This window comes from Theobroma cacao, chromosome 5 (genome assembly GCF_053813885.1).
Source record: "Theobroma cacao isolate CCN51 chromosome 5, ASM5381388v1, whole genome shotgun sequence".
NCBI lineage: Eukaryota > Viridiplantae > Streptophyta > Magnoliopsida > Malvales > Malvaceae > Theobroma > Theobroma cacao.
Genome location: NC_142643.1, coordinates 44,015,137 through 44,042,760, shown reverse-complemented (window position 1 = coordinate 44,042,760; position 27,624 = coordinate 44,015,137). Strand labels below are relative to the sequence as shown.

General features: G+C 33.7%; 1 protein-coding gene across 2 annotated transcripts; it reads left to right on the top strand.

Moving 5' to 3' along the window:
* Positions 1 to 830: 830 nt before the first annotated feature.
* PIR121 (transcription activator) lies at positions 831 to 25,160 on the top strand. 2 transcript variants are annotated; one of them, XM_018121923.2, is made up of 31 exons: positions 831 to 1,114; positions 1,421 to 1,493; positions 1,777 to 1,841; positions 1,990 to 2,067; positions 2,263 to 2,382; positions 2,473 to 2,543; positions 2,763 to 2,855; positions 3,695 to 3,764; positions 3,872 to 3,936; positions 4,189 to 4,384; positions 4,515 to 4,666; positions 5,061 to 5,154; positions 5,270 to 5,485; positions 5,833 to 6,044; positions 6,322 to 6,426; positions 6,530 to 6,677; positions 7,350 to 7,518; positions 8,569 to 8,645; positions 18,056 to 18,226; positions 18,357 to 18,433; positions 18,519 to 18,621; positions 19,391 to 19,510; positions 19,589 to 19,732; positions 19,827 to 19,976; positions 20,162 to 20,305; positions 20,620 to 20,707; positions 21,617 to 21,744; positions 22,402 to 22,609; positions 23,078 to 23,250; positions 24,122 to 24,328; positions 24,769 to 25,160. In XM_018121923.2, the coding sequence occupies exons 1-31, from the start codon at positions 1,058 to 1,060 to the stop codon at positions 24,961 to 24,963; spliced, it is 3,969 nt and encodes a 1,322-aa protein (XP_017977412.2). In that variant the 5' UTR covers positions 831 to 1,057; the 3' UTR covers positions 24,964 to 25,160. The 2 variants fall into 2 exon arrangements, with proteins under 2 accessions (XP_017977412.2, XP_017977413.2); XM_018121924.2 differs by lacking the exon at positions 6,322 to 6,426 and having other exon boundaries at positions 832 to 1,114.
* Positions 25,161 to 27,624: the final 2,464 nt, after the last annotated feature.

The following is a 27,624-nucleotide window of genomic DNA, read 5'->3' as shown; positions in this document are numbered from 1 at the left end:
AAGTCAACCAGGCTGTTTGTTAGACTTAATCCAATAAAAAGAATACAAGCATGCTCTAATTATTCTGTTTCCTTGTTTTTTGCTTGAATCACACATCTACTCAATTAGTGGCAGCCCAATTTTTCCTTAATGGAAACGAAATCTGATCCATGCTTGACCTCAAAGCTAGCTAAGATCATATAAAATTGTTTCGAAAGTATAACCCAAAAAGGTAGGAAAGAAAGTGTGAAGCATTATTCTTATACATTTCAACGAATCCTAACAAATCTTAACCACTTTGGGCCCTCACTCCTACAATAGCATGTCTTTTTTGTCCTCTTCACCTCTACTAGGTTTTTTTTTCTAAGCTATAATTCTCTTAATTTGTTTTAAACAATTTAAATAAATATAATAAATTTTTATTTTTTATCATGTTTAATTAAATTAATATTTTTTATTTTAATTTAAATAAAATTTTTATTAACAATTGATTAATTAACATTAATTAAAATAATATTTATAGATTTTATGTCACATTATGTGATTTGTTATCTAATTATATTAAAAGATGAGATTATGATAACATGTCACATCATTATTATTATATTATATCAGTATTATATAATATAAAAATAATACTCTTAATTTAAAAATAAATATAGAAAAAATTAATTGAATGTTATAAAAAAATAAAATTTTAGATTAATTTTATTAATCATATGGAGAAAAATTTTAAAATATATAAAAAAATTTCTTACATGTAATTTCTAAATTCTCGATGGCATTGACGTAATTTAACAAGCACATCATGTCCAATCTAGTAAAAACAACCTACAGTTCCAGCTCTACTAAATGTTGAAGACTCGAGCCATCAACTCACTTTCCGACAGCCTTTTCCCGTTCCGAGTCGCTCAGGATCGAAAAACGAACGATTCTATTTTTGTTACCCAAAAAAGAAAATAAAAGTAAAAAAGCAAAAGTTTACCTCAAAGAATGTTATAATTTTGAAAAGGAAAAAAAGAGCTTAAATACTTAAATTGATTTTTGAAAAAAAAATTTCAAGCAATTTCTTTCAAAAATGGCAGCAGTTCCAGTTGAAGAAGCCATTGCAGCTTTATCCACATTCTCCCTAGAGGTAATTAATTACTTAGAAAGTAACTTTTATGTTTTCCTATTTTAGCTTTGCTTTCATTAATTTGCTTCCAAAGAAGTTACAATTTAATTTCTGTAGATTTGTTTCCTAAATGAGTTGTTTTATTTTTCGCAAAATTACAATGCATTGCATTGTATGCTTTACATTATAGCTTTTTGAAAACAAAAAGGAAGCAAATTTGTAGAAATCGAATTTAACTTCTTTGCCATCAAATTAATGAAAAAAATGCATTTAATTTTTTTTAAAAATTTTCTTTCGATTTTTTTGGTTTAAATTTATTTTTGTTAGGATGAGCAACCGGAAGTACAAGGACCAGCAGTTTTGGTGTCAACTGAAAGAGGAGCAACTAATAGTCCCATTGGTACTTCCCTCTCTCTCTCTCTCTCTCTCTCTCTTTATATTTCAGTTTTTTCTTTTTTTTAACGAGTAGATTTAAGTTTGAAGAATGAAACTTCATGTTCATTTGAATCATTGCAGAGCTTGAATCTTAAAGTTTTGGAAATTTAATTTGTACGAAATATGCATTTGTGAGTCTCTTTTGGGAGTAGTGAAGAGGAGGATGACTGCAGAACCTGGGAATAGATCCATTGTATTAATGGCCTCTTGTTTATATATAGCTAATGAACAAATTTTCTGTTTTTCAGAGTATAGCGATGTTTCTGCCTACCGTTTGTCTCTTTCTGAGGACACCAAAGCGCTCAATCAGCTTGTATGTTGATATTGTTCACTACTTTTTGCTTCTCTGCATAAATACTCCATTTTCACTTGAACTTTCCAGAGTCAAGAGTTATTGCAAAATTTTGATCATTTCTATGTTTTCTTTTTGTCTCTGATTTAATATTTTGATGGCATGGCAGAACACACTCATCCTGGAAGGGAAGGAGATGGCATCAGTGCTTTACACATACCGCAGTTGTGTCAAAGCACTTCCTCAGGTACCTTGGCATAGTTAAGGACTCAAAAGGAAAAAAAAAATTGCTTTGAGTATATCATCATGACCATCATGATACCAATTAGCATCATATGGAGAAATGTTCCTTTGATCATTTCCCTTTAATAAGAAACCTCATCACATTTGCAATTTTGGTTCTCTTGTGCAAGTGCGTTACTTATTGTGCATGATGTGGCAGCTTCCTGATTCTATGAAGCATAGTCAAGCTGACTTATATCTAGAAACATATCAAGTTCTGGACTTGGAGATGAGTCGGTTGCGTGAAATACAGCGATGGCAAGCATCAGCTGCATCTAAAGTACCTATCTGGTTACTCCTTTTTAATATTCTGTTTTTTCTTAAGGTTGCGTGTTGTCATTTACTGATAACTGTTAATTTTGTAACACAGCTAGCAGCTGACATGCAACGCTTTTCTAGGCCTGAGCGATGCATTAATGGCCCTACAATAACTCACCTCTGGTATGTTGTGACAATTCCCTTGTTTTATTTGACTTGATATGTTTTTTATTTTATTTTTGAGAATCTCATCTTGTTTTCTTTTGCTGTAATTACCTATTGGACTGCTGAATATGTAAATATGCAACCTTCTAATTAACATTTAAATGTTGATGTTAGAATAAGCTCTTCTCGTAAGATACCTTACTTATGCTTACTTTATTATTTTTTTCTCATATCTAGGTCCATGTTGAAGTTACTCGATGTTTTAGTGCAACTTGATCATCTCAAAAATGCTAAAGCAAGCATACCTAATGACTTCTCCTGGTACAAGCGGTAAGAATGATTTTTAGTTATTGCATATTGCTTGTTTCTCTCTTAGATTGCAAAATAGACTTGGATTTGGTTGTAGGCTGTATAATTTGCGTAGAATCTTTATAAATGCAGCAATATAGTATCAGGATTGGTGCTGAATGTTTATCATCAATCGGATTTTGGGGAGTGGTTTGGTTTAAACGGCAGATTAAATTTGTCTTTAAAGGTACCAAAAAGTGGATGATGACAATAAACAGAGAAGATCTAGAGATGAGGACTTAGGTTGCTTAAATTGTCTCACTCACTCTCTGTTGCAGATTAAATTGGTTTCAGCTGATTGATATCTGTTGCAAACAAAGAAATACTTAGATATAGAGAGACTGTTGCAGGAATGCAGCTAAAGATATATGAAAACAAAAAATCCCAAATGGTAATCAATGTGCTTCAGATGTATACATGAGTGAAAAACAATAAGCGTTGAATCAAAAGCTGGAGAAACAAAAAGCTAGAAAACAAGCTGAAAACCAGTAATTAAGCCATGATAGGAGCCTTGCCTGGTTGAGTCGGAAATACCATTCACTCAAACATTTGCTACATTTGCTTTCAAGAAAACTCATCTAGCTTATTGGATATAATTCTCTAGGGTATGTTTATTTATGAGGTCTGAGAATTTTGAAAGTTTAAACTTACTAGTTGATCATCAAAGTTCAATTCACTATTTTATGGTTTTAAAATTTATGTTTTATTGTTGGTGTTCTAGAAATCAGTAGAATTGAGTTTAAACTTGGGCAATCTCCTCCGCATAGATGCTTAGTGAAGTTTAATGTCATTCTCTTTTTGACCTATTCCCTCTTTGACAGGACATTCACACAGGTCAGTGTTCAGTGGCCAGATACTGACTCTATGAGGGAGGAATTGGATGATTTACAGGTGTGCCTTTGTGGTTCTTTAGGATAATGGTTTAGAAACATTAAACATTGGTTTCCTTTCACTTGAATTCGTGATAACTAATATTGTTTTACTGTTTTCTGTTACAGATTTTCTTGAGCTCAAGGTGGGCTATCTTATTGAACTTGCATGTGGAGATGTTCCGTGTAAACAAGTATCCTGTCTCATATGTGTTTGTGGTGAATGCAGTGCTTGCATCCCCTGCATGATACCTTAAAAGAACAATTATACTATTTGGTATTTAGGTTAAACCTTGTTTGATGAATGTTTGTTGTGTTGCCAGGTTATGAGGAAAATAGTATGCCTTTTCTATCAAACCCTCATGTGGAGTCCATGCTACATTCTTTTTAATTTATTTTTTGGACGATTCTTTTTAATGATTATTGAGGACCTTGACTGAATATAGTGTAGAAGACATCCTTCAAGTTCTTATAGTCTTTGCTGTTGAGTCCTTGGAATTGGATTTTGCCCTTCTGTTTCCTGAGCGGCACATGCTTCTCCGAGTGTTGCCTGTTCTTGTTGTCATGGCAACATCATCAGAGAAAGATAGCGAGTCACTGTACAAGAGGGTGAAAATCAATAGACTGATCAGTATATTTAAGGTATTGTGCAACAGTGCTGATCTACAATTCCATATAGGAATCAAAATTGTTCATTACATATTTTCTCCCTTGCATTTTTTGATAACAAGTTGGCATAATTGAATTAATAGCTTTCTTTTTCTTGGTGTAGAATGATCCAGTAATTCCTGCATTCCCTGATCTTCATCTTTCTCCTGCTGCAATTTTGAAAGAATTGTCAATGTACTTCCAAAAATTCTCCAGCCAAACTCGTCTTCTCACTCTTCCATCACCTCATGAACTTCCACCCCGGGAAGCACAAGAATATCCTGTGTGAAATATTATTAAGTTATGTTTTGCGTAAAACTCATTGCAATTAATATTTGTTGTCTTTTGATCTAGTGAACCTTTTTTTGGGTCTTTGTACCATATATGGAACTAATAAAATATGCTTGTGATGATCTCTGCTTTAAGATGCATATCAAGTAATTATTATAGCTGACAGCATGCAGCATTCGTGGCTTAGGTCCAAGAATAAGATAATGATGTTAAACCTAAACTTTGAATTTTTGTTATTAATGTGGTCCTAAAATTATCACTTAATTTTTCTTCCATGTCTATTATTTAAAACCTTTTTGATATGTCTTGTGGCATATCCATCAACTTGTTCAGTGCAAAAATTTTAGCTCTTGCCTTAGTACAACCTTGACATAATTACTTATCAGAGGCATTATCTAATTGTCAATCATATTGGAGCCATCCGTGCTGAGCATGATGATTTTGCTATCCGATTTGCTTCATCAATAAATCAGGTGCTTCTCCAATCTGAGTTCCACAGTTTCATTTCATCATATGCAGACACATTTCTATCGCTGCTATATAAATTTCTAAACCATTGTTACTCTTTTTTCAAAATTGTTTGTACAGCTTTTGCTGTTGAAATCTACTGATGGTGCAGATGTTGAGTGGTGCAAAGAAGTTAAAGGAAACATGTATGATATGGTTGTTGAAGGTTTCCAGCTATTGAGTAGATGGACTGCACGTGTTTGGGAACAATGTGCCTGGAAATTTTCTCGCCCATGCAAGGATGCTGGTCCTTCAGAGTCACAAGAGTTATTGGCATCCTATTCTGACTATGAAAAGGTATTTTATTTGGGTAAAATGCTACTTGGCATGCACCACTAGTCCCTAACCTTTTAATAAAGTTTTGTTTTCATCCATTGCCTCTCAGTTATTCTGTTTGAGTCACAAACTCTTTAAAATTGTTGCTTTAATAGTAACATCTATGCTTGTCTGGCAATGTGTTTTGACATACTGGAGCTCAGTGCAGCTGTGCTCTCTTGAGATTGTATCTTTGAAGTTGATTTGAAGGAGAAGCCTTTTGAACTGGAACTAAATTGAATAGGTTCTATGGCTGAGTTGCCTGCTAGTTCCTGTACTGTCAATATTTTGCTTGATAGGGTTTTTATAAAACTTTAATTATCTTGTAGGTTGTACGATATAATTATAGTGCAGAGGAAAGGAAAGCACTTGTTGAAGTTGTTAGCTACATAAAGAGTGTTGGATCAATGATGCAGCGGTCTGATACGTTGGTAGCTGATGCTTTATGGGAAACAATACACGCAGAGGTGCAAGATTTTGTTCAAAATACATTAGCTACCATGTTGCGGACTACATTTAGAAAGAAAAAAGATCTGTCAAGGTGTGTATTTAAATTAGTATCATGATAAATGAATTCATGGTTTGAATCTCAACACCTTTATGTGATTTTTTTTTAAAAAAAATATGCTGGCCCAAATGTATCCTTACTTTTATCACTGTACCATTCATATTCTTATGTCATCTTTATCACTGGAGAAAATGTACTACATTTGTAAATTTCATATGGAACAAAACTATTTTTTGTTTGCTCTCGACTAACATATGTTTACATCATGTTTGTAATATTAAATTTAAACTATTTGCCTTCTCAAATTGAGGAAGAGTACTATGTTACACTGCTATGGGAACAATAATCTCGACAAGAGCAAGATCTATCAATGTTTTTCAGAAGTGTGTTCTGTCAGAGCATTCATGTGGAAACGGTGAATTTGTTCATTAAGATAAATCTGCGTATCAACTAGTGTATATTTTCCAATAAGATCTTCGCAATTGCTTATGTAATTTATTCAATTGCTAATTTTCCAGGATTCTTTCTGATATGCGGACCCTTTCAGCAGACTGGATGGCAAACTCAAGCAAGCCTGAATCTGAATATCAGTCTTTACAACATGGAGGTGACGAAAGTAGAGGAAACTTCTTTTATCCTAGACCAGTGGCACCGACAGCAACCCAGGTTTCTCCCCTGTACAAGCTATTTCATGCATGCCGTGATTTTTTGCTTTGCGAGTTCTCTGCTTCTGACTGTTTGAAAGCATTTATACTTCTTAGTGTATATATTTGCACCATGCCAATGGAGGGAAACACACTTAATTTCCTTGTATAAATAACAAAGGTATCTCATGCCCATCAAAATTCAGAGTGCCAACAAGTGTCAGCATGGGTATGTTAGAGTAACCAGAAGAGTCGTATGTATCGTCAATTCATATTTGCATCCTCTTTTCATTTTCTTTAGTCCTTTGTGGGGTAATCTTCTTCCTCTTGACAAGTTTCCACCTAATGACATAACAGTAGCAGTAATGCTATAGAAAGTGAATGGCTCTGTGTGAATACGTACTTCAGTATCCAAAGCTTTTATATTGCTCTTTTTTCTTGGTTCAAGTCAATCATACATTCATTTTTCTTCTAGTCAATCATACATTCATTTTTCTTCTATGGAAGTGGCTTTTGGAAATAAATTAAGGATATATCTTGCAGCATGTTATATAAATGGTTTGGTTTCAACTTTGTAAAAGTTTTAACGTATGATTCGAATTCTGTCATTTTGGCAATATAACATAGCAAATGCATATACTGTCATAACTCACAAACCACTCCTAGTAAGTGACTATCTTTTTCCCCATTTCAGGTTCATTGCTTGCAGTTTCTAATATATGAAGTGGTCTCTGGTGGTAATCTTAGGAAGCCTGGGGGACTATTTGGTAACAGTGGGTCTGAGATTCCTGTTAATGACTTAAAGCAGTTGGAAACCTTCTTTTACAAGCTAAGCTTCTTCCTGCACATATTGGATTATTCAGGTTATCTTCTTACCTTATCTCCATTCATTATTTTACCTAGGAGTGTCTCCTTTCTATCTTTATTTCTAGTAGTAGAAAAAGCGAATACTTTCAAGTATTAGATAACTGGCCTTTCAAAAAAAAAAAAAAAGAAAATTGGATAACTGGCTTTTATCAGTTTGGTGATAATTGCTTCACTTTTAAGTGCAAACTGGACTATGGATGATTGTAAGTGGTTAGGGGGGAGGATTTTTAACTGCATTCATACTCACGTCTTAGTTGTAGACTTCTCTTGAAGTGACACTCGCATATGCACATATAGGCATGCAGACATATTTGTATATATCATTCTAGCATGCATTTTACAGTTTTGGAAACTGGTTTAGTTGAGGGAAGAATAGTAGGTTAATAACCAATCCACCAGCAACTACTTTGAAGGTAGTTTGTGTCCAGGTTCATTTGATGCCAGAGAATTTCAGGGACAGAAATTTGGTGATGTTTGGCGTAGTTGAGCATTGGTATAACATCCATTTTAATTCTAAACTCAGCTATGTTGCACTTTCCTTGATACAAGTTTCTGGACATTCCTTTCCGCTGTGATCTCTTGCCTACGTCCATAAATATGGATGGCATCATCAGAGAAAAAACTGTGGTCAGCTGTCCTTGTCCTTATGGAAAGATAAATCCATAGCATTAACCTAGAGAAGTTAATTGTGCACCTGGATTGAAATATTATCTTACACTAGATTAAGTATGGTTTGTAAAATGGAGGAAATGGATTCATGTAGCAAACCCCAATTAAGTTGGTATTTAACCTTGTTTCCTTGAAGTCATGTGAATGAATTCTTTTGATAGCATCGCACCATATCAAGTTGGAACTTTTATCTTGACACATTTGATAGCCATGTATATATAGCTGATGTTGCTATTTCTTATAGATCCTTATAAAATCTTGTGCTACTCTTGTTGTATTCCATAACTCTAACCAAAAAGGAAAATGGTGTTTGTATAAAAGATCTTACAAAGCATGAAATGGTTAATTTTAATCCTGGTGTAATGGTTTTTCTGCAGCGACTATTGCAACTTTGACAGATCTTGGTTTCTTATGGTTTAGAGAATTTTATTTGGAGTCTTCTCGTGTTATTCAGGTAAGAAAGATAATAACCCAATTCTTATTATTAATCTGTCCAATTTCTTCCTGAATTTATTCTATTATATGAAGCTCTTGCTTAAGCAGAGAGGAGCAGTCTATCTTGTCAAGATGCTCTTCTGCTAATTATTTTGTCATCTGAAGTCTTTTCTGCTAAGAACGACATGATTAGAGCATCAACACAGTGGATTAACAAAAAATTGAAACAAAATAAAAACCATACCTCCTACCTTTGGATTGCCTTGGTTGTTTAATGCAAAGTTAAACACTATAGAAAATTAGAAAAAAGGTTTTTACCTTCTAAATGATATTGTAATCAAATGGATTCTTTTTGGTGTTGAAAAATGTGAACACTTTCTAGTGTAAAAGAATCTCAAGCACTCAATCGCTTGGCTCTAATGTTGCACACACAATTGCAACGGATCCTTCTCAAGGAGAGAGCTTTATGCCATGAGCTTGTGTTAGCAAGTGGACAACGATTGGTCATTTTTTCTTTGATTTCCAACAATTCAATACATAAGTTTTCTCTCAAGAGTGGCGGCGCTCAAAAGAAAAACTATTATTTTGTTTTGTTGCCTCAAAAAGAGTGGCTATAATGTGATATTTATATCTAGGTTTAATTTTATTATTAGACTTATTAAAATTTACAAAATAAATTCTTAATATTATAATAATTATATTAGTTAACTAATATCTAATTAAATTCTTTTAAATAGGTCTTTAATAGTTAAAACTTAGAATTTGATTTAAGTTTAACATAAATCATATCATTCTCAATTTGATCCAAATTGCAATCTTTGTGTGTGACCCATGAGGTTCCTAATATGTTGATAATGGAATTGAATTATAATTTAATTAATTAATTAATTTAAATCAATCATATTCAATTTTAAATTGACTAATTTAATTTCATAGACAAATATTAGCATCTAATGCATCATTGCAACCCAATGGTTAGGAGAATCAAAGGATTTTTTGACAATCTTTTAGTGTACAGTTTATTAGTGTAATTCATTATTTTATTATATATTCCAAAGATGATAAAAACTTGGTGCAGTGCTTACTTTTATTTACCTCTATATTTGTTTTTGCAATTAATTATTAGCTTTATGGAGATTTATGAAACTAATTTCATAATTTCTTAATCACCTTGATCAAGGATTTGATTAAACTAATGTCTATTAAGAACTAATTAGATATTCTCTCTTGAATCACTTGGGGTGATGATTCTTATTTTGACTACTCATTTGCTTTCATATGCTTCATACTATACAAAAAAATCTTGTTTTGGTATCTTTGGGTAGACACCCTTAGGGATGAAATTAAAGCATAGTACTTCACATACAAGACAACTTGGTGTCTCAAATCTAGGGAGTAGTTATACATCTGACATGTGAAGTATTGCATAGACACTTGAGTGAGGTACTAAACACATTTCTCATGACGGGTCATATTCAGTGAACTTGCTCTCCCATGACAAGTATTCACATTATGGTTGCAAGTATCTTTATACTTCAACCTATGAGAGCGGTTATTTACTTCACAAGTAAGGAACATAGCATGTGCCGATCTTTGGGCATTATTGATGCCTGTCTCAATAATACAATGATCAGAAACTTTTAAAAACAATGTTTTGATGCATAAGGATCTCATAATTGTATCCCAATACAATTTCTTTGTGAGGCATATATAGTTCCATGGGCTTTATCTATATAAGTATAAAAAGTGATAAAATCACAAACTTATGGATAAAGAACTACTTCAATGTTATTATGAGTAACAAAATGTTATACATTATTATCTCAAAATGCAATTCCCATACAACTACAGATTGGCGTGTAGGGTTCATACTGACAAGCTCCCACTAGCACTAAAGCCAATCACCTATGTATCTAATACCAATGTTCTCAACATGACGATTATGCTTCTGTTAGAACAATGCTTTAGTGAGAGAATCAGCAATATTATGTTCGGTAGGTATACACTATGCAAATGTCTCCTTTTCCAATGATTACTCTGATCACATGGTAACGTCATAATACACGTTTGGATTTTTTATAAGACTTTGGTTCCTTTGCTTGTGCAATGGCTTCATTGTTATCACAAAACAAAGGTATTGGAACAACAATGCTAGAAACCATATTTATTTCAGTAATGAACTTAATCCAAACTGCCTCTTTTGCTGGCTTAAATGCACAGATGTATTCAGTATCGGTTGTAGAATCCGCAATTGTTTCTTGTTTGGAAATCTTCCAACTCACTGCACCTCCATTGAGTGTAAACATATATCCACTTTGCGACTTGCTATCATCTTTGTCAGTTTGAAAGCTTGCATCTGCATGACCCCTAACTTGGAGTTAGCCTCCTCTATACATAAGAAGTTCATCCTTAGTTCTTTTTAAGTACTTTAGGATGTTTTTTATAGCTACAGTGACCTTCACAAGGATTAGTTGGGTATCTGCTCGTGACACTTAGAGCATAAGATACATCTGATCTAGTGTAAAGCATCGCATACATGATAGATCTTATTGCTAAAGTATATGGGATCTTATCCATGCGATCTCTCTCCTTTTGATTCTTTGGACACGTTCTTGGAGAGATAGATGTTTTGCGACATAGGCAAGGGTCCCCTCTTGGACTCCATCATGCTAAATCTCTTTAGCACCTTGTTTATGTATATAGATTGGGAGAGACCTAGCAACTTTTTAAATCTATCTCTATAGATCATTATTCTCAGAATGTAGGTTGTTTCTCTCAAATCCTTCATGGAGAATTGTTTGGACAGCCAAATCTTCGTAGATAATAGCAATGGTATATCATTTCCTATGAACAATATGTCATCAACATAAAGCACTAGGAAAATTATGGCACTTCCATTAGGCTTTTTAAAGACAATTCATCCTCATTTAAGATGAAGTCAAATCTTTTTACAGCTTCATCAAAACGGATGTTCCTACTTCGAGAACCTTGCTTAAGTCCATAAATAGACTTTTGAAGCTTGCACATCTTATTAGCATTGGCATTGGATATAAAACCTTCAGGTTGTGTCATGTACACTTCCTCTCGCAAATTTCCATTAAGAAACGCCATCATCACATCCATTTGCCATATTTCAAAGTCGTCGTATGTAGCAATTGCAAGCAAAATCCTAATGGATTTAAGCATAATAACTGGTGAAAGGTTTCTTCAGAGTCAATTCCTTGTCTTTCTTTGTAACCTTTTGCTACCAGTCTAGCTTTAAAGGTTTGGACTTGGCCTTCTACATCGGTCTTTCTCTTAAAAACCTACTTGCATCCGATGGGTTTTATCCCTTTAGGTGGATCCACTAAAGGCCATACTTGGTATCCATGACATCCATTTCAGATTTCATGGCTTCTAGCCATTTCTCATAATCGATGTCCAACACCGACTCCTCATAAGTTGTAGGCTCATCATTTAAGGGCAATGCATCCTTTTCCAAGAGAAATCCATGTCTCTTTGGAGCTTGACGTATCCTACTAGACCTTTTGAGTGGTTGTGCCTCTTGAGATTATGGTTGTACATCAGATGCCACAATCTTAAGCTCAAGTTCCAATGGAATGTCAATTTGTGGGTCTCGAACTTCTTCAAGTACAACTTTGCTTCGACTAAACCTTTCAATTAAGAATTCTTTTCTGAAGGCAAGTGGCATGCCTTGAGACAAACACCATTTGCTTAGTGTGATTATAGAAATAATATTCATGTGTTTCTTTAGGATATCTCACAAATTTACATTTGTTTGATCTCTCTTCTAGCTTATCAAATATTGTACGCTTCACATAAGCAGTACATCCTCAAATCTTGGCATAAGACAAGTTGGGCTTTTTCCCACTCCATATCTCATATGATGTCTTATCAATTGATTTGGTAAGAACTTGGCTCAATATGCGAGTAGCAGTTTCTGAGGGATATCCTTAAAAAGATATAGGAAGATCTGCACGACTCATCATGGATTGAACCATGTCCAATAACGTTTGATTTCTTCTTTTAGAAGCCTTAGTGTGCTATGGAGTCCCTAGAGGTGTCCATTGTGTGAGAATCCTATTCTCTTTCAAATAATCCTGAAACTCTTGGTTAAGATATTCTCTTCCTCGATCAGATCTAAGAGTGAGAATACTCTTCCCAATTTGTTTCTCAGCCTCTGCTCTGTATTCTTTGAACTTGTCAAAGGATTTAGATTTATATTTCACCAAATATACATAACCATAACGAGAATGGTTATCTGTAAAGGTGATGAAGTAGGAGTATCCTCCTCTAGCACTAGTATTCATAGGACCACATACATCCAGATGTACAAGTCCTGGTAACACCCTAGCACGTTCACCTTTCTTGGTAAAAGGCGACTTGGTCATCTTACCAATGAGACAACACTCACACGTTCCATAAGATTCATAATTAAATGGATCAATATAACCTTGTTTGTGTAACTTGGTTAAGTGAGTCTCATTGATGTGTCTAAGCCTACAGTGCTAGATGTAGGATAGTTTTGGATCATCTTTCTTTGCTTTCTTCACCTTTGTATTGAGTATAGGTTTTTTAGGATCAAGAATACAGAGACCGTTTGAATTTGCCCTTGCACCATAATGCATCTCTCCCTTTGAGAAAGAACAACAATTGCCCTTAATGCAAAATTCAAAATCATCATATAATACCAAGTATGACAGATATGATATTTCAAGATATGAAAGGAACATAGTAGCAATCCCTTAATTCCAAGATTAACCCATAAGATAAAGGTGTGGTAATTGTCCCTACAACCGATGCAGCAACCTTTGCTTCATTTCTTACTCTTAGGACTACCTCTTCCTTCGTTAATTTTTACTCATTTCCAACATCTTCATGTCATTACATAAGTGTGACCCACATCCAATATCTAATACCTATGATGACGGATCAATAGTAAACAAATTTACTTCAATCATATATATGGTCAAAGGTGAAACTTCTACAAGTTTCTCATTGTTTGACCTTGTCAAGAAGGCAAGGATATCTTCCATAATGACATCTATTCTTAATAGATATTTGAGTGCATTTTTCAACTTGATATACTAGTCCAAGCATTTCGGTCCAGATTTCATGATGACATCAAGTATGCTGTGCCAAGTAATGTGTATTCACATTCTAACAACCTAAACATTTAAAGAACGTTTATGAGTAATCATTTATTATAATAAATTAAAATGAGATAGTAAATTTTAAATTGATTGCTCTCACTATTTTCTTCAAGATGATAACCTTCCATATAACCTTTAGAGATCTCTACAAGGATTCTTTTAGTGGGTTAGGATTTTTATCCATTTTAATCATAACTTTGAGTGTGCTCAACAAACCATGATAGGTGGATTAAGTTGGTAATTGAGCTTACCAATTGTATTTCTATACAACTCCTAGATAAGCTAGGTGACAACACATTACCTAAACATATCATATATGTTTCGCCTAGCCATTGCCTCCAGTTTTTATAATAATAAAGTTTCCAAGCATCAAGATTTTATGAAACTAGTTGAGTAAGACCCACCAATAGCTCAAACATACTCGTCTAAAAGTGTGACCTTGAGTGTGCTCAACAAGTCTCTGATTAAAAGAGCAATCAAGTTATCTTACTATATAGTGGAAGGTAACTGAATCATGTGTGGCATGTGACTCAATATTTATCGAAAAACTTTTCTTATTTTTTATTTAGTTAAGGTCTTATCTTTGCATGCATAATATTAATTAATCGCATAAAATAAATCTATCTCATGCATTCTACTTCATATGATTATTGACTTTATCTATACTAATTTCCTTGAGCCATCAAAGGAAATTAACTTGGTCAAACTTAGGGGATTTACATACAACATATTGTAATCTTCCTCCTTGTATCTTCGTGGCGTCTTTAAGTCTTTATCTTCGAATTGTAAAGCAACTCCTAAACTAATCTTAATTCTACACTTATATGTAACTAACTACATTTTAGTAAAGAAACCTTGTGGTACATCAAGGGGAATTAGGTGAGAAGAGAATTTTACAATCCCTAAAAATTACGAGAAAGGCAGGGTGCGTTGACCCTATTTAATAAATAAATACCAGGATAAAATTTAATCATACATCCACAATCATATTGGATCTAATCCATAATCATCCACATTCATCCATCCACATGAACATAAAATTAAATCATGTCTTGTTCCAATTGTTAATCATATGAAGTATCCGAAATTAGTACACAACTAATTTCGAGTTCATTTTTAATTATATGTATCCATATATTTAAAGTCTTTACTAATCAATATTAGGAATATTATCCATTCATTATCTTATCAGGATTAGAATTAAAATATTATTACAAATTAAAAAATTTTTAATTCGTAATCCTTACACGTTTTAAGTAACTTTTACTAATTTTTTTTAAATTAAAAATTATGACTTCAATTATCTAATCTCATTAGATAATTTAAAATGCAATATTTAAATCAACATTATCTTTAATTATATTTAAGCGTCCTATTCGAATTTTCTTTCTTAAAAAAAGAAAATTAATTCATGATATTTATCTTGTGCATATTTATCACACTTTTATATTTGTAGGAATCAAATTCCTAAATTTATGAATGTGATTAATTGAATTCTAATATCTTTATTTTAAGGAATCAAATTCTCTAATTTAAATATATCAAAATTTAGCTTTTTGGAACTTTTCTATAAGATATTGTTTAGCAAATTAGTATTTTTAATTGCACCAATTTAGGCTGCAAATATAGATATTAAAATCTCAAAAACTATGACTTTTCAAAATTCTGGTAGCATTGTAGAACAATATATGCACGGCTTCATGAGGTTTGACATTAAAATCTCAAAAACTATAAAATATAGGCACCAATTTATCCCAAAACCGTGAACGGTTTGGCTTCATGCGGCACCAAATCAGGAAATTTAATTCCTAAATTTTAACCATGGTCAGCTAACATATGGAACCTTTTCATATTAAAATTTTATAATTTTTAAACTTGATTTAACTGGCCAAAACCCCAAAAAGCTGTAACCTATGTATTCTGTACATAGGTGTAGTTTTTGAGTTGCATATGTGGCATTACAGTGGCATAAATCAAGGGATTAAATCTCTTAATTTTAATAATCTTTTCGGGCATGTTTTGAACATATTCAAACTTTAAAATTTATCCAAAAAGGTTGCAATAATTGCACAATTTTAGGACTCTTTGCAGATGCCTTTCTCAGCCAAAACCATGACTTGAAACTACTGCTGGCGGTAGTGGTTTCAGCTACGATTTCGTGGCCTGTCCTTCACCATTTGTGGCTGGTAAGCAATCATATTGAAACGCTTTCAATGTAGATTACTTTTAAATTTTTTCAGAAGTTTTTAGAGGCTTTTAGACCTCTATTAAAAACTAAAAATCGAACTATATGCAAATCTAGACAGAATCGAATTTTGTCACCAAACCGCATCTTGTTTCCCATGAATTCAAATCTTTTCTTATCAAACTCTTCTGTGCATCTCATGAATATATTGTTCTACAAAATTGAGACACTTTAACAAGATTAGTTGTTAAAACAAATAAGTATTAAAAATAAAAAATCGAATCTGCGATAAACTAATTTAAAATAAAATCAAAATTTAAAGCTTTTTTGATCTTTTCCAAATGCTTCACGTCCAATTAGAATTGAAATTAAATAATAACAAAATATACCTTTGCATTAAAATGAAGGGAGGCTCTGATACCACTGTTAGGAATGGCATGATTAGAGTATGAATGCAGCGGATTAACAAAAATTGAAACAAAATAAATTTACAAAATAAATCCTTAATATTATATATATGTATCAATTATAATATTTAACTAATGCTTAATTAAACTCTTTTAATTAGGTCCGTAATAGTTAAAACGTAGAATTTGATTTACGTCTAACTTAAATTATCATATTCTTAATTTAATCCAAATTTCAATTTTTGTTTGTGACCCATTAAGTTTACACCATGTTGCCAATGGAATTGAATTATAATTTTATTAAGTAGTTAATTTAAATGAATCATATTCAATTTTAAATTAACTAATTCAATTCCATAGACCAAGATTGGCATCTAGCAATGCATCATAGCCACCCAATTGTTAGAAGAGTCAAAGAATTCTTTGATAACCATTCAGTGTATAGTTTATCAGTGTAATTCATTCCCCTATCACATTTCTCGGAGATGATAAGAGCTTGATGCAGTGCCTACTTTTATTGACCTTCATATTTGTTCCTGTAGTTAGATAATTAGCTTTAAGGAGACTTATGAAACTCATTTCATAATCTCCTAATCACCTTGACCAAGAATTTGATTAATCTAATGTCAACCAAGAACTAATAATATATTTTCCCTTGAATCACTTGAGGTGATGATTTTTATCTTGATTACTCATTTGTTTTCATATGTTTCATACTGTATCCAAAAACATTCTGTTTTGGCATCCTTGGTTAGGTACCCGTAAGGATGAAATCAAAGCATAGTACTCCACATACAAGATAGCCTGGTGTCTTAAGTTTAGGGAGTAGTTAGACAACTGACACATTAGAAGTATTACACAGACACTTGAATGAGGTACCAAATGCACTTCTCATAGTAGGTGATGTTAAGTGAAATCACTTTCTCATGGCAAGCACCTACATGCTAGTTGCAAATATCTCACAGATTGGTTTGTAGGGCTCATACTAACATTTTCCTAGAAGGATGAGTATATATATTTTCAATTTGAGACTAAATTAAAAACCCAATGCAATATATTTCCTCTTTCTACTGGGATCAGCTTTATTGCTTTGGATTGGGGGGGTTGGTGCGTTGGTTATCCCTACATTTAGTTTTGAAACCCTTTGGTAATTAAGGGTTAAACATGGCATAAAGATGACTAATAATTGGTTCTAGTTATTCTTATGGGGCCCCGAGCATTCGACATTTAGAAAAAAATCAAATGATATGAGACCTTGGATAAACATGACTTTAATTTCTGCTGTGGGGAGGCTATAAAGCATTTGGCAAATGTATTGATTACTGAGTACAATATTCCATTTCAAGTTTTCTATTCCACAGCTGCTGTGATCACACAGCATTAGTGCCCTACCATGGTGCCTTTTTTGTATTGGCTGGAATGTTGCTGTATTTATTAATGGGAAATTTAAAATTTTCTTAAAAAATTGTGAGAGTGACAATTTACTGCCGCCATCTCTACTGTGTTATTAACACCCTTTAGGTATGCACACTTGTTGTTTGCCTATTAGGATTTTTAAGGCTTGTGAGAGATTCACATGAATTATGTCTTTATTATAGAGTCTTAACTTCATGTTTTTCCTATACTTTATAGTTGTTATTTCTATGATTGTTCTTTTTAATGGCAACTTGTTATCAATTTTCAGTTTCCAATAGAATGCTCCCTTCCCTGGATGCTGGTGGATCATGTGCTCGAGTCCCAAAGTGCTGGCCTTCTTGAAAGTGTGCTGATGCCATTTGACATTTATAATGATTCGGCACAGCATGCACTGGTTTATCTGAAACAGCGCTTCCTCTATGATGAAATTGAGGCTGAGGTAAAAACAACTTCTGGGCTATCCTTTGCAAACATGAATGTTTACATCTTTCTGCAGATTTCAACTTTATCTATCGAAATAAATAAAGGTCAACTCAACAATCCTTTGGGATCTTTTCTTATTCTTATAGGTGGACCATTGTTTTGATATACTTGTTGCAAAACTCTGTGAAGCTATTTTCACATATTACAAGAGCTGGTCTGCTAGGTATGTTCTTTGTCTGTGATACATATGCCCATGATAATGAAGTTTGGAACTAAAGCTAACCTGGTGTTGTTTCCGCATGCTGTAGTGAGCTGCTTGATCCATCATTCCTCTTTGCCTTAGACAATGGAGAAAAGTATTCTATCCAGCCTATGCGGTTCACTTCACTTCTAAAGATGACTAGAGTGAAGGTGACTGTAATTTACATTGATTAGTAATAGATGCCATACCATCAAAAACTTGTAGTTTGCCTAATTGCAGTGGCTTGTATGTTTTTATCTTGACATCTCCCAACTACTTAGTAGTTGCTGGGAATGATGTGTATTCATTCATATGCAAACTTATTTCTCAGGTCTTTTAGTATCTTCTTTCAGATTTCATATTTATACTCCATATTCAAACTATATTCCTGTTGATTAGTCTAGGGTCATATTGTGGGTGTGAAATTCTACTTTTATGGATCAAGTGTTATTCTAATGACCAGTATATTTAATGTCTTTGGTTAGCATCTTATGCATTCGTATATTGCGGGACTGGATCGTTTGTTCTTTTTTATCATCAACATAACATTGTCATAATATGTTATGTAATCTAGGTTTATGATGGCATTTCCTCACTAATTCACCATTAGTACCACCAAGATTGATTGGATTTATATGCTTTGAACTTCTCCCATCATTTTGGAGATCATCCTTCCATCCTACTTTCTTGAATGTCTCTGAGCATTTCTTTCTGTTCCTCATCTTTTATGATCATTGTAACTTGGAAGATATTCATTGTATGATATCTTAAGCATATATTGCACCCTAAATTTTGCTGGTTCCTTGTGTTATTATTTTGGGTTTTATTGTAGGTTGCATGTATTTTGCTTCTTTTTCTTGTTTCTATGGAAAGATATGCTTGTGTGGTTTGTATGTTAGATTAATACTCTCCATTGATGTCAATTTTTGTGATGTATAGTTTCTTGGGAGGACCATTGATTTAAGAAGTTTGATTGCTGAAAGGATGAACAAAGTCTTCAGAGAGAATCTTGAGTTTCTTTTTGACCGTTTTGAGTCTCAGGATCTATGTGCCATAGTGGTAAGTAGTTACATTTTTTTCCCTTGGTTTTTTATTTGTATTTCAAAATTCAATGACAAATATGATCTCTTGTTGCAGGAATTAGAAAAGCTGCTAGACATATTAAAGCATTCCCATGAATTGCTTTCAAAAGATCTTTCAATAGACTCATTCAGTCTCATGTTGAATGAGATGCAGGAGAACATTTCTCTTGTGTCATTTTCTAGCCGACTGGCGTCTCAGGTTCAACAAATTTAGTCACCTTTTTATGTAACTATAGCTTACAGCTTCTGGTACATTGATAACTGAATGCTTGGTTTTCACTTTTGTTTGTTAGATTTGGTCTGAGATGCAAAGTGATTTCTTGCCAAACTTTATCCTTTGCAATACTACTCAGCGTTTCATCCGATCTTCAAAGGTTCCTCTTGCTCCTGTCCAAAAGCCATCAGTTCCACATGCCAAGCCAAACTTCTATTGTGGTACTCAAGTAAGAAGCTATGGTTGTTCATTGGTTTTTTGGTTCTACAATTGCAATCTTTGTGATGATTGTTGCAAAAGCAATTACTCTTTGGTGATTCTTTTTTCTTTAGGTGGGCTTGTCAACTGATATCAACAAATAGGGTGCTAAAAATTTTTGCTTACATGTACCATTTCCTTTTACTGTCATTGCAGGATTTAAATTCTGCACATCAAAGTTATGCCCGTTTGCATAGTGGATTTTTTGGGATCCCACACATGATTTCCGTTGTTAAACTTCTAGGATCTAGGTCATTGCCATGGCTTATCCGAGCACTACTGGATCATATATCAAACAAGGTATGCATGCATTATTGACTCAAGTTATTCCTCTGTTATTCCAATTAGGATGCAAATTTGCTAAACAATTAATGTTTAGACAATTTACTTGACTTGCATGACAGGTGCATACCCATTCTTTAATCTGAATTTTTGTTCTTCAAATTCAAAGCATTATTGATTCTCAAGATGCTGTCATGATAATTACCACAGTCCTTGCATCACGATAATCTTGAGCTTTAGTTGCCAAATATTCAACCTAAGAAGTAAGATCATATCCACGCTGCTCAGTTAGTGGAAGTTCAATCTAACCTATGGGTCATTGTATGTTACAGATTGCTGCACTCGAGCCTATGATTACAGGCTTGCAAGAAGCACTACCGAAATCTATTGGACTTCTTCCTTTCGATGGGGGTGTGACAGGTAAAAGCTGGCATATGTGATTTTTACTTTGAGTTTACTTACTGTTCCTTCCTAAATACATTGGTTGTACACAAATAGTATTGAAAGATGTAATACTCATTTTTATTGCCTTTTTCCCCTTGCAATAGCATAGGATCCTCCTTTTATGTAGTATCAAAATGCAAAACATCAGTTGATATAAATATTATAGTCTTTCATCTGATTGCAGTGAAGTTATGGGTGTAAGAGTGCTGTGTTTGGAATTTAAGAAATGCTATATTGTATATGTTCATTCAATTACAAACATAGAGACATGTGACATTTCTATAGAACATTTTTAGGAAGTCAAAGCAATTTATGAATGTGATTTTCCGAAACGGTTGTTGATGCCAAGCACAGAACTTTCCAAGAAGGTGCATCGCCATTAATTTTTAAAGTGCAAATTCTAGGAGTTTTTATCATTTACAGAGAAGATAAACAAAGTTATTGTGGTGGCCTTGACTGAGTTCCACAGAATGATTTAGCAGACTTTCCTTTATTTATTTTTCTGGACTTCAGTGCTAAGCCAGAATACAAGTGGGAAATTTTTGGTGTGTAAAATTCTTAATGGAACAAACTCAATGCATGTTAGAAGTGAATTTGCTTTATAAAAGTTGTTGACTTTCAACTAGGTTCACAACCCAATGACATATGATCACTGTGAATGGCATACTTTGCACTGCTAGCTACTCTTGGACCAGATAGGTTGCAAATGAAAATTTGAGGGTTGAAATCTAATCATATCCTTTCTTTGGTACTACATTCATATATGAATAATCATTATCCTCAGGATTTTTTTCTTTCATCCTTTCTGTTCTTGGGTGGAAAGAAGGGTGTAGGCAGTATCTGCATCTTATCTTTTCACTTGTATACTGAATTCTCTATATACAGGATGTATGAGGCTCGTTAAAGAGCAACTCAGTTGGGGAACAAAATCAGAGCTAAAAGCAGAAGTTCTTTGTGGAATAAAGGAGATTGGAAGCGTATTGTATTGGATGGGGCTCCTTGATATTGTTTTGGTTAGTATAAAAAATTCTCCATGTTGTGAGTGCTACTTCAACTACTTGCAGGGGAACACATATGATTTGGAAATGTCTGAAAGATATAGCTAACTCTTTGGCATGTGAGGCTGCTACTAAAAATAATACGGTTATGCATCTAGCTTAAAATATATTGGCAATAGGTGCAAAAGAGCAATCTGAATATAAGGCCGCAATCTTTTAAACTTAAATTAATATAATATTACAACAAAGCACATGATTATATATCTGTGCAAGTTATTTGTAAATGTACTTGCAGTTTTCTTGCTTCATGATAATCCTGTCTTCATTTCCTATTGTGTATGTCAAGTATGAAACATTTATTTGAGAAAATATAGGTGGCACAAAATAATCAACAGTTCCTGCCCTTCCTAGAATCGATAAGAAAGCAAATTAATAAATGAGTACAATCATGGATGTTTGAGTATACTTAAGGGGGTTGTGATGTCCTTTTCCCTCTCTTATCCCTTGCATCCCATCACAAACCTGATGGACACATTGATATTTTATACCTTATTATGTGTAACCTTATATGATGTTGCATGACAATTCTAATCATTAACTCATTGCATCAGTTTCTGAGTTGATTGTATCCGTGTTGTTTCTGCTTCTAATTGTTGCAAGATTGCTTTACAGAGAGAGTTAGATACCACACATTTCATGCAAACAGCACCTTGGTTGGGCTTGCTTCCTGGTGCAGATGGGCAAACATTGCAATCACAAAATGGTGGAGATAGCCCTGTTGTCAACCTCTTCAAATCTGCTACTGCTACAATTGTGTCAAATCCTAGGTGCCCAAATCCAACCTCGTTTTACACAATGTCAAAGCAGGCAGAAGCTGCAGGTCTGTAATTGCATGTACTTTAGTATCGCTGATTCTGTATGATTCATCAAGGCTACTTACCATTCCCTAAACAGCAGAAATTTGTCAATTATCAAGTTGAACAATCCACAAATGTCACTTTGAATCTAAGGAACACTTTCTGCCCTTGTCTCTTAGAAATAGGAAAGCATGCAAAATCTTTGACATTTAGGTTAATGTAAATCAAGAAAAATGTTTTTAAACCAATACAGACCTTAAACTTTTCAAGGAAAATGGTTAACTGTTGAGAGCAACCATGGTGGAATGGGTGGTCAAATGGTTACATTAGCATGATGCAATAAGTGTTTAGGTAATCATTAATATCCCACTCTTGAATAAGCAGTCACTATCTCTATGTTGCCTGTAGAAGTTTATGCCATATTCCAGGTTTGTGTACTTTTCTTTGTGCTTCTCTGTTCTAACGGTTGCTGTGTCTTCCTTGTGCTGCAGATCTTTTGTACAAGGCTAACTTGAATACTGGAAGTGTGTTGGAATACGCCCTTGCATTTACAAGTGCAGCATTAGATAAATATTGCAGTAAATGGAGTGCTGCTCCCAAGACTGGGTTCATTGACATCACAACTTCAAAGGATTTCTATCGTATATATAGTGGCCTCCAAATTGTAAGGAACAATCTTTAATTACCCTTAACATGAAAATATCCATATCTTTCATGATGATGGATCTTGACATATAAATTTCATAATCTTGCAATGTCTGAAACTTTTTAAGAGGGATGTATGTTGGTTGGTAATTATTTTTTTCCCCGCTTGAGTTACATTTAGTTGGAAGAAAAGAGGAAAGTTTGCTGCTTTATCTTGCTGTAGCTCAACCTGTTAGAGAAAAATAGGCAGCAAAAAATCTCATAATATTTGTTATAATAAGATGCATCTGATGTTACCCTTTCATGAACTAGTAACAATTATAACTCCAGAAGTTGTTGAATTTTGCCTGAAACTGTAGAGCATATATAAATTACATGCATCTTGTCACTTTTTTATTAAATTGATTTTTCCAAAAGGATCATTGAACACAACCTCTTTAATATATTTCTTTAATAGCAAAATGTTGTTCCGATAGCAGTGATTTGATCTCTAAGCATAAACATACTGCTTTAGTATATCTTCTGGCTGGATTGGCTCCCAATTCTAGATTTTATGACACATCTTTTCGTCCGATATAATTCTGTAATGATGGATCACATTATCAATGCTTCCATGTTTGGATAAGAGTATGTTTATGATTATACAACTTTGCTATTTATTCCAGCAGTTTAAGCTGTGAGCTTCAACTTCTAGTTTGGAAGCTGTCTTATTTCTATTTAAGTAGCCATATAACAGCTTGACTAAAACTTGTGAAGTGCTATATCAGAATGGTTCACCTATCCTCACAGAGTTGCATGAACTCTTTAACTTTACATCTTGTTCACCCTGAAATGTATTATTTCTAATATCCTTTGCTACCACTGATCTTTTTTTGCTTCTTGAGCCATAGGGATATCTGGAACAGTCTATTCAATTACAGCCAAACAATCACGATATGCTGGGTGACTCAGTTGCTTGGGGTGGTTGTACCATAATATACTTGCTGGGGCAACAGCTGCATTTTGAGCTATTTGATTTTTCATATCAAATCCTAAATGTTGCAGAAGTTGAAGCTGTATCAATCACACAAACACATAGGAGTCCTCATTTTGGCCAGGTACAAAGTTCAACATTTAAATCTGCATTTTTTTTGAAAAAATGGTTATCTGTCAATGTATATGGAAAACCGGCTTCATTATTTTCTCCCCTTCTGCTCATTACCCATTCTTCCTAGAATGAAGTTTGATTTGAGGTTTTGGGGCTCTAAGACCGAGCTAACTCAGAATGCGTCTATTACCTATCACTATTATTATGGTGGTGTAGTTTTGAGTTGCATAATATTATGAGGCTTGTGTTGCCGAAATAACCAGAAATTGCTTTCTTGCATGTGTCTCAGTTCTTCATATGAGCTGTTGCCAATGTCGACATAGACTAGATTTTTGCCACCAAAAAGTTCATGAAGTTATAAAATTGAATTAGAAATCATAGTGATTTTCCTCCAGTTTGCTTGTCACTTTGTATATGGTCTATTCCTGACTGCATTAATATTTTGAAAAGGGATGGGATACCCTGTTAGAAGCAATGAAGAAAGCAAGAAGGTTGAACAATCATGTATTTTCAATGCTGAAAGCACGTTGCCCTCTCGAAGACAAAACAGCTTGCGCTATCAAGCAAAGTGGTGCGCCTCTGCATCGGATTAAGTTCGAGAATACCGTTTCTGCATTTGAAACCCTACCCCAGAAGGGTACCTGAATGAGTTTATCTGCCTTCTCGTCATATAATATGTAGCTATTTAAAGTTTTCTGAAGTTGTTATATACTTGGGTGGAACAAAATGTATATATATCCCACGCAGATGGTCGATGTGAAAAAAAAAAATCAATGAGCTCATGTATAAACACTCGTCATCAACATATGGAATGATTAATTAATTCTAATTAAATTTTGTAAGTGGATGCGTAGCATGCAAGCAAAATTCATTCTTCTTCTGCCATTGCAGTGGTTAGGCCATTGCTATGTTGTTTAGTATAAAGAAGCTCTAAGCAAACAGCCAAAGTGCTTAATAGCTTTCACAATTTCCATGACTTTCCCCGCATTCTGTCTCCATGTCTGAAATTTGTCAAATGGTTCATAGGTCTACTGATAAACATTGAATTACTTGTTCTTGCCATGTCAATCAAGCTGTCCAGGGAACCTCTGATAACATGGAAGATGAGAGAGAGGTATTTGAACCCAAGAAAGAGGGGAGCAGAAGGATTCAGTGTACCATAAAAAGAAAATGCAGAGTGTACCTAAAGAAAAGGGTCAATGCACCATACAAAAAAACAAAACAAATGAAAAAGTGTACTAAAGAAAAGAGGTGAAAGGGGATTATAAAATCTGCCCACCAACAACAATTTCTTTTGGGAACAAAATTAGACTGACCAACTCAGGAAGGAAAATTTCAAGCTCACAAAGTGTATTATAGAATTCTTTCATAGATGGAGATAACATAAATTTAGATAATTTAATTAATTTATAATAAGTAGACATGATTGGTTGTTATGTGCTTCAATTGCCATATCTTGCCATGTTGATTATATGATCAAAAGTACCTGTCCTTCATGCCTTCATGGGCGGTGCTAATTTGGCATCTTTAGACAAAAAAAAATAATAATAATTAAACAATTCTCTTTCTTTCTTTTTTTTAAAGGAAAAAGATTGTTAGCATTCAACAATGGATATATCATATCGCTATTATTTGTTCTTGATTTCTTGCCACTCTGGTGAACAAGAACAATATAAAATACCAAAAGAATTGTGTTTAGATAGGTTAATAGCCAGCTATACAAAATGCAATAATCTTCCCATTATTTCTTCTTGGCAACTTTAGATTGGATTAGGGAGAACAACAAAAATAATAATTTCAAAAAGCCACAATAATTGATGCCAAACTATTGAGCTAAAAGTAGCTTGCAAGCAAAAACCTTAGAATTTTGCAAAGGACAATAATAGGGGGAAAATGCAAAAAGCTTATTCAAAGGCTACAAAATGAGGCCGGTGCAAACCTAACTAAGGCCAGAGAAAGTCCAATGTTTCAACATCAAAGCATATAAAGCCACTTTGGGTTAAATGTATCACACAGAAGAAGAAGAAAAAAAAAAAAGAGACAGTGGCCCCATAAGAGCAAACTTGGTGGTTTGCTTGCTTTGACTCATCCATTGTAATGTCAAAAGTCTCATAATTCACCCCATTCAATCAACTGTTCCAATCGACTCATTAAACATGGCAGGAATATTCTTATTTTATTTATCATTTTTTCTTTTTTGGGTTGGGGGAGAAAATAATATTAGCAGTATAATAGCCATACCAGCCTCTCAAATGGGGGATATGGACTTGATCAAATAGTAACTTGTTAAATAAATTAACAACAACTATCATCAATATCTTAGCTAGCTATCTCAACTGTTTTGGAGAGAATAAAAGTTTGAGTCATGGTTTATCTTATAAATGTATTAATATTTGCCTAAATCCATATAATTATTTAAATAGAGATAGACTTATCATATAGGAGCTTGTTACATACATAACAACAACTAATTAATCAACTATTTTGAAGAGAAAATTTCATGGACAAATATAAGTAACCCTAAAACCCAATACCCAAATCTATCCTAATGTGATTAAATCAGGTTAAATATTTTTTATATAAAAAAAAAGGTCCACCAACAATAGAAGAGATATCCCAAAATATAATGATATGCACAACAGCAAAAGAAGTATCTAATTTGATAAGAAACTTTGCAAGGTGGAGGCTGGAAATCTTGACAACCACACCTGGGAGATGGAGAGGACCCCAGTAGCCTATATGCAAAATATGTTAAAAGAAATAATTTAAACATTCTTTTCATTTGGCTTTTGCCCACCATCTCTGTATTGTAACATCCTCACACATATAAAAAGAGTAGATAGTACTATACATATGTGATTACTAGGACAATTTTAATGTTATTTTAAAACAAAACTATGTGATGTTTGAGGGAAACCGTCAGCAATGACAAAGCATATGTAATGTGGAAAAACTAAAGAAAAAAAAAATTAAAAATTTATGGTGTTATAGAAGTGGAAATCATAGGTGTAAAATGGGGATAACTTTTACTATATCAGAAATGGCATCATCATTTCATCATTGACTAGGGGTTGGAAGGGGAATGAAGGTTTATTCAAAGTTATCATTTTGAGAAAGACCAATGGGGTTTTGCCCATTTGCATTAAGGACGGTAAGGAATGAATGAAAATGGAAAAGGACTTGCCTAGCTAGGTGAAAATGCAAATTTGACCAGCTCCTAAAGTTTACTATATAATGATTATGGATGAAGAAAATAAAATTTTGTGCAACACACTTGTTTGGACTTTCCCTTAGCATAACACATCT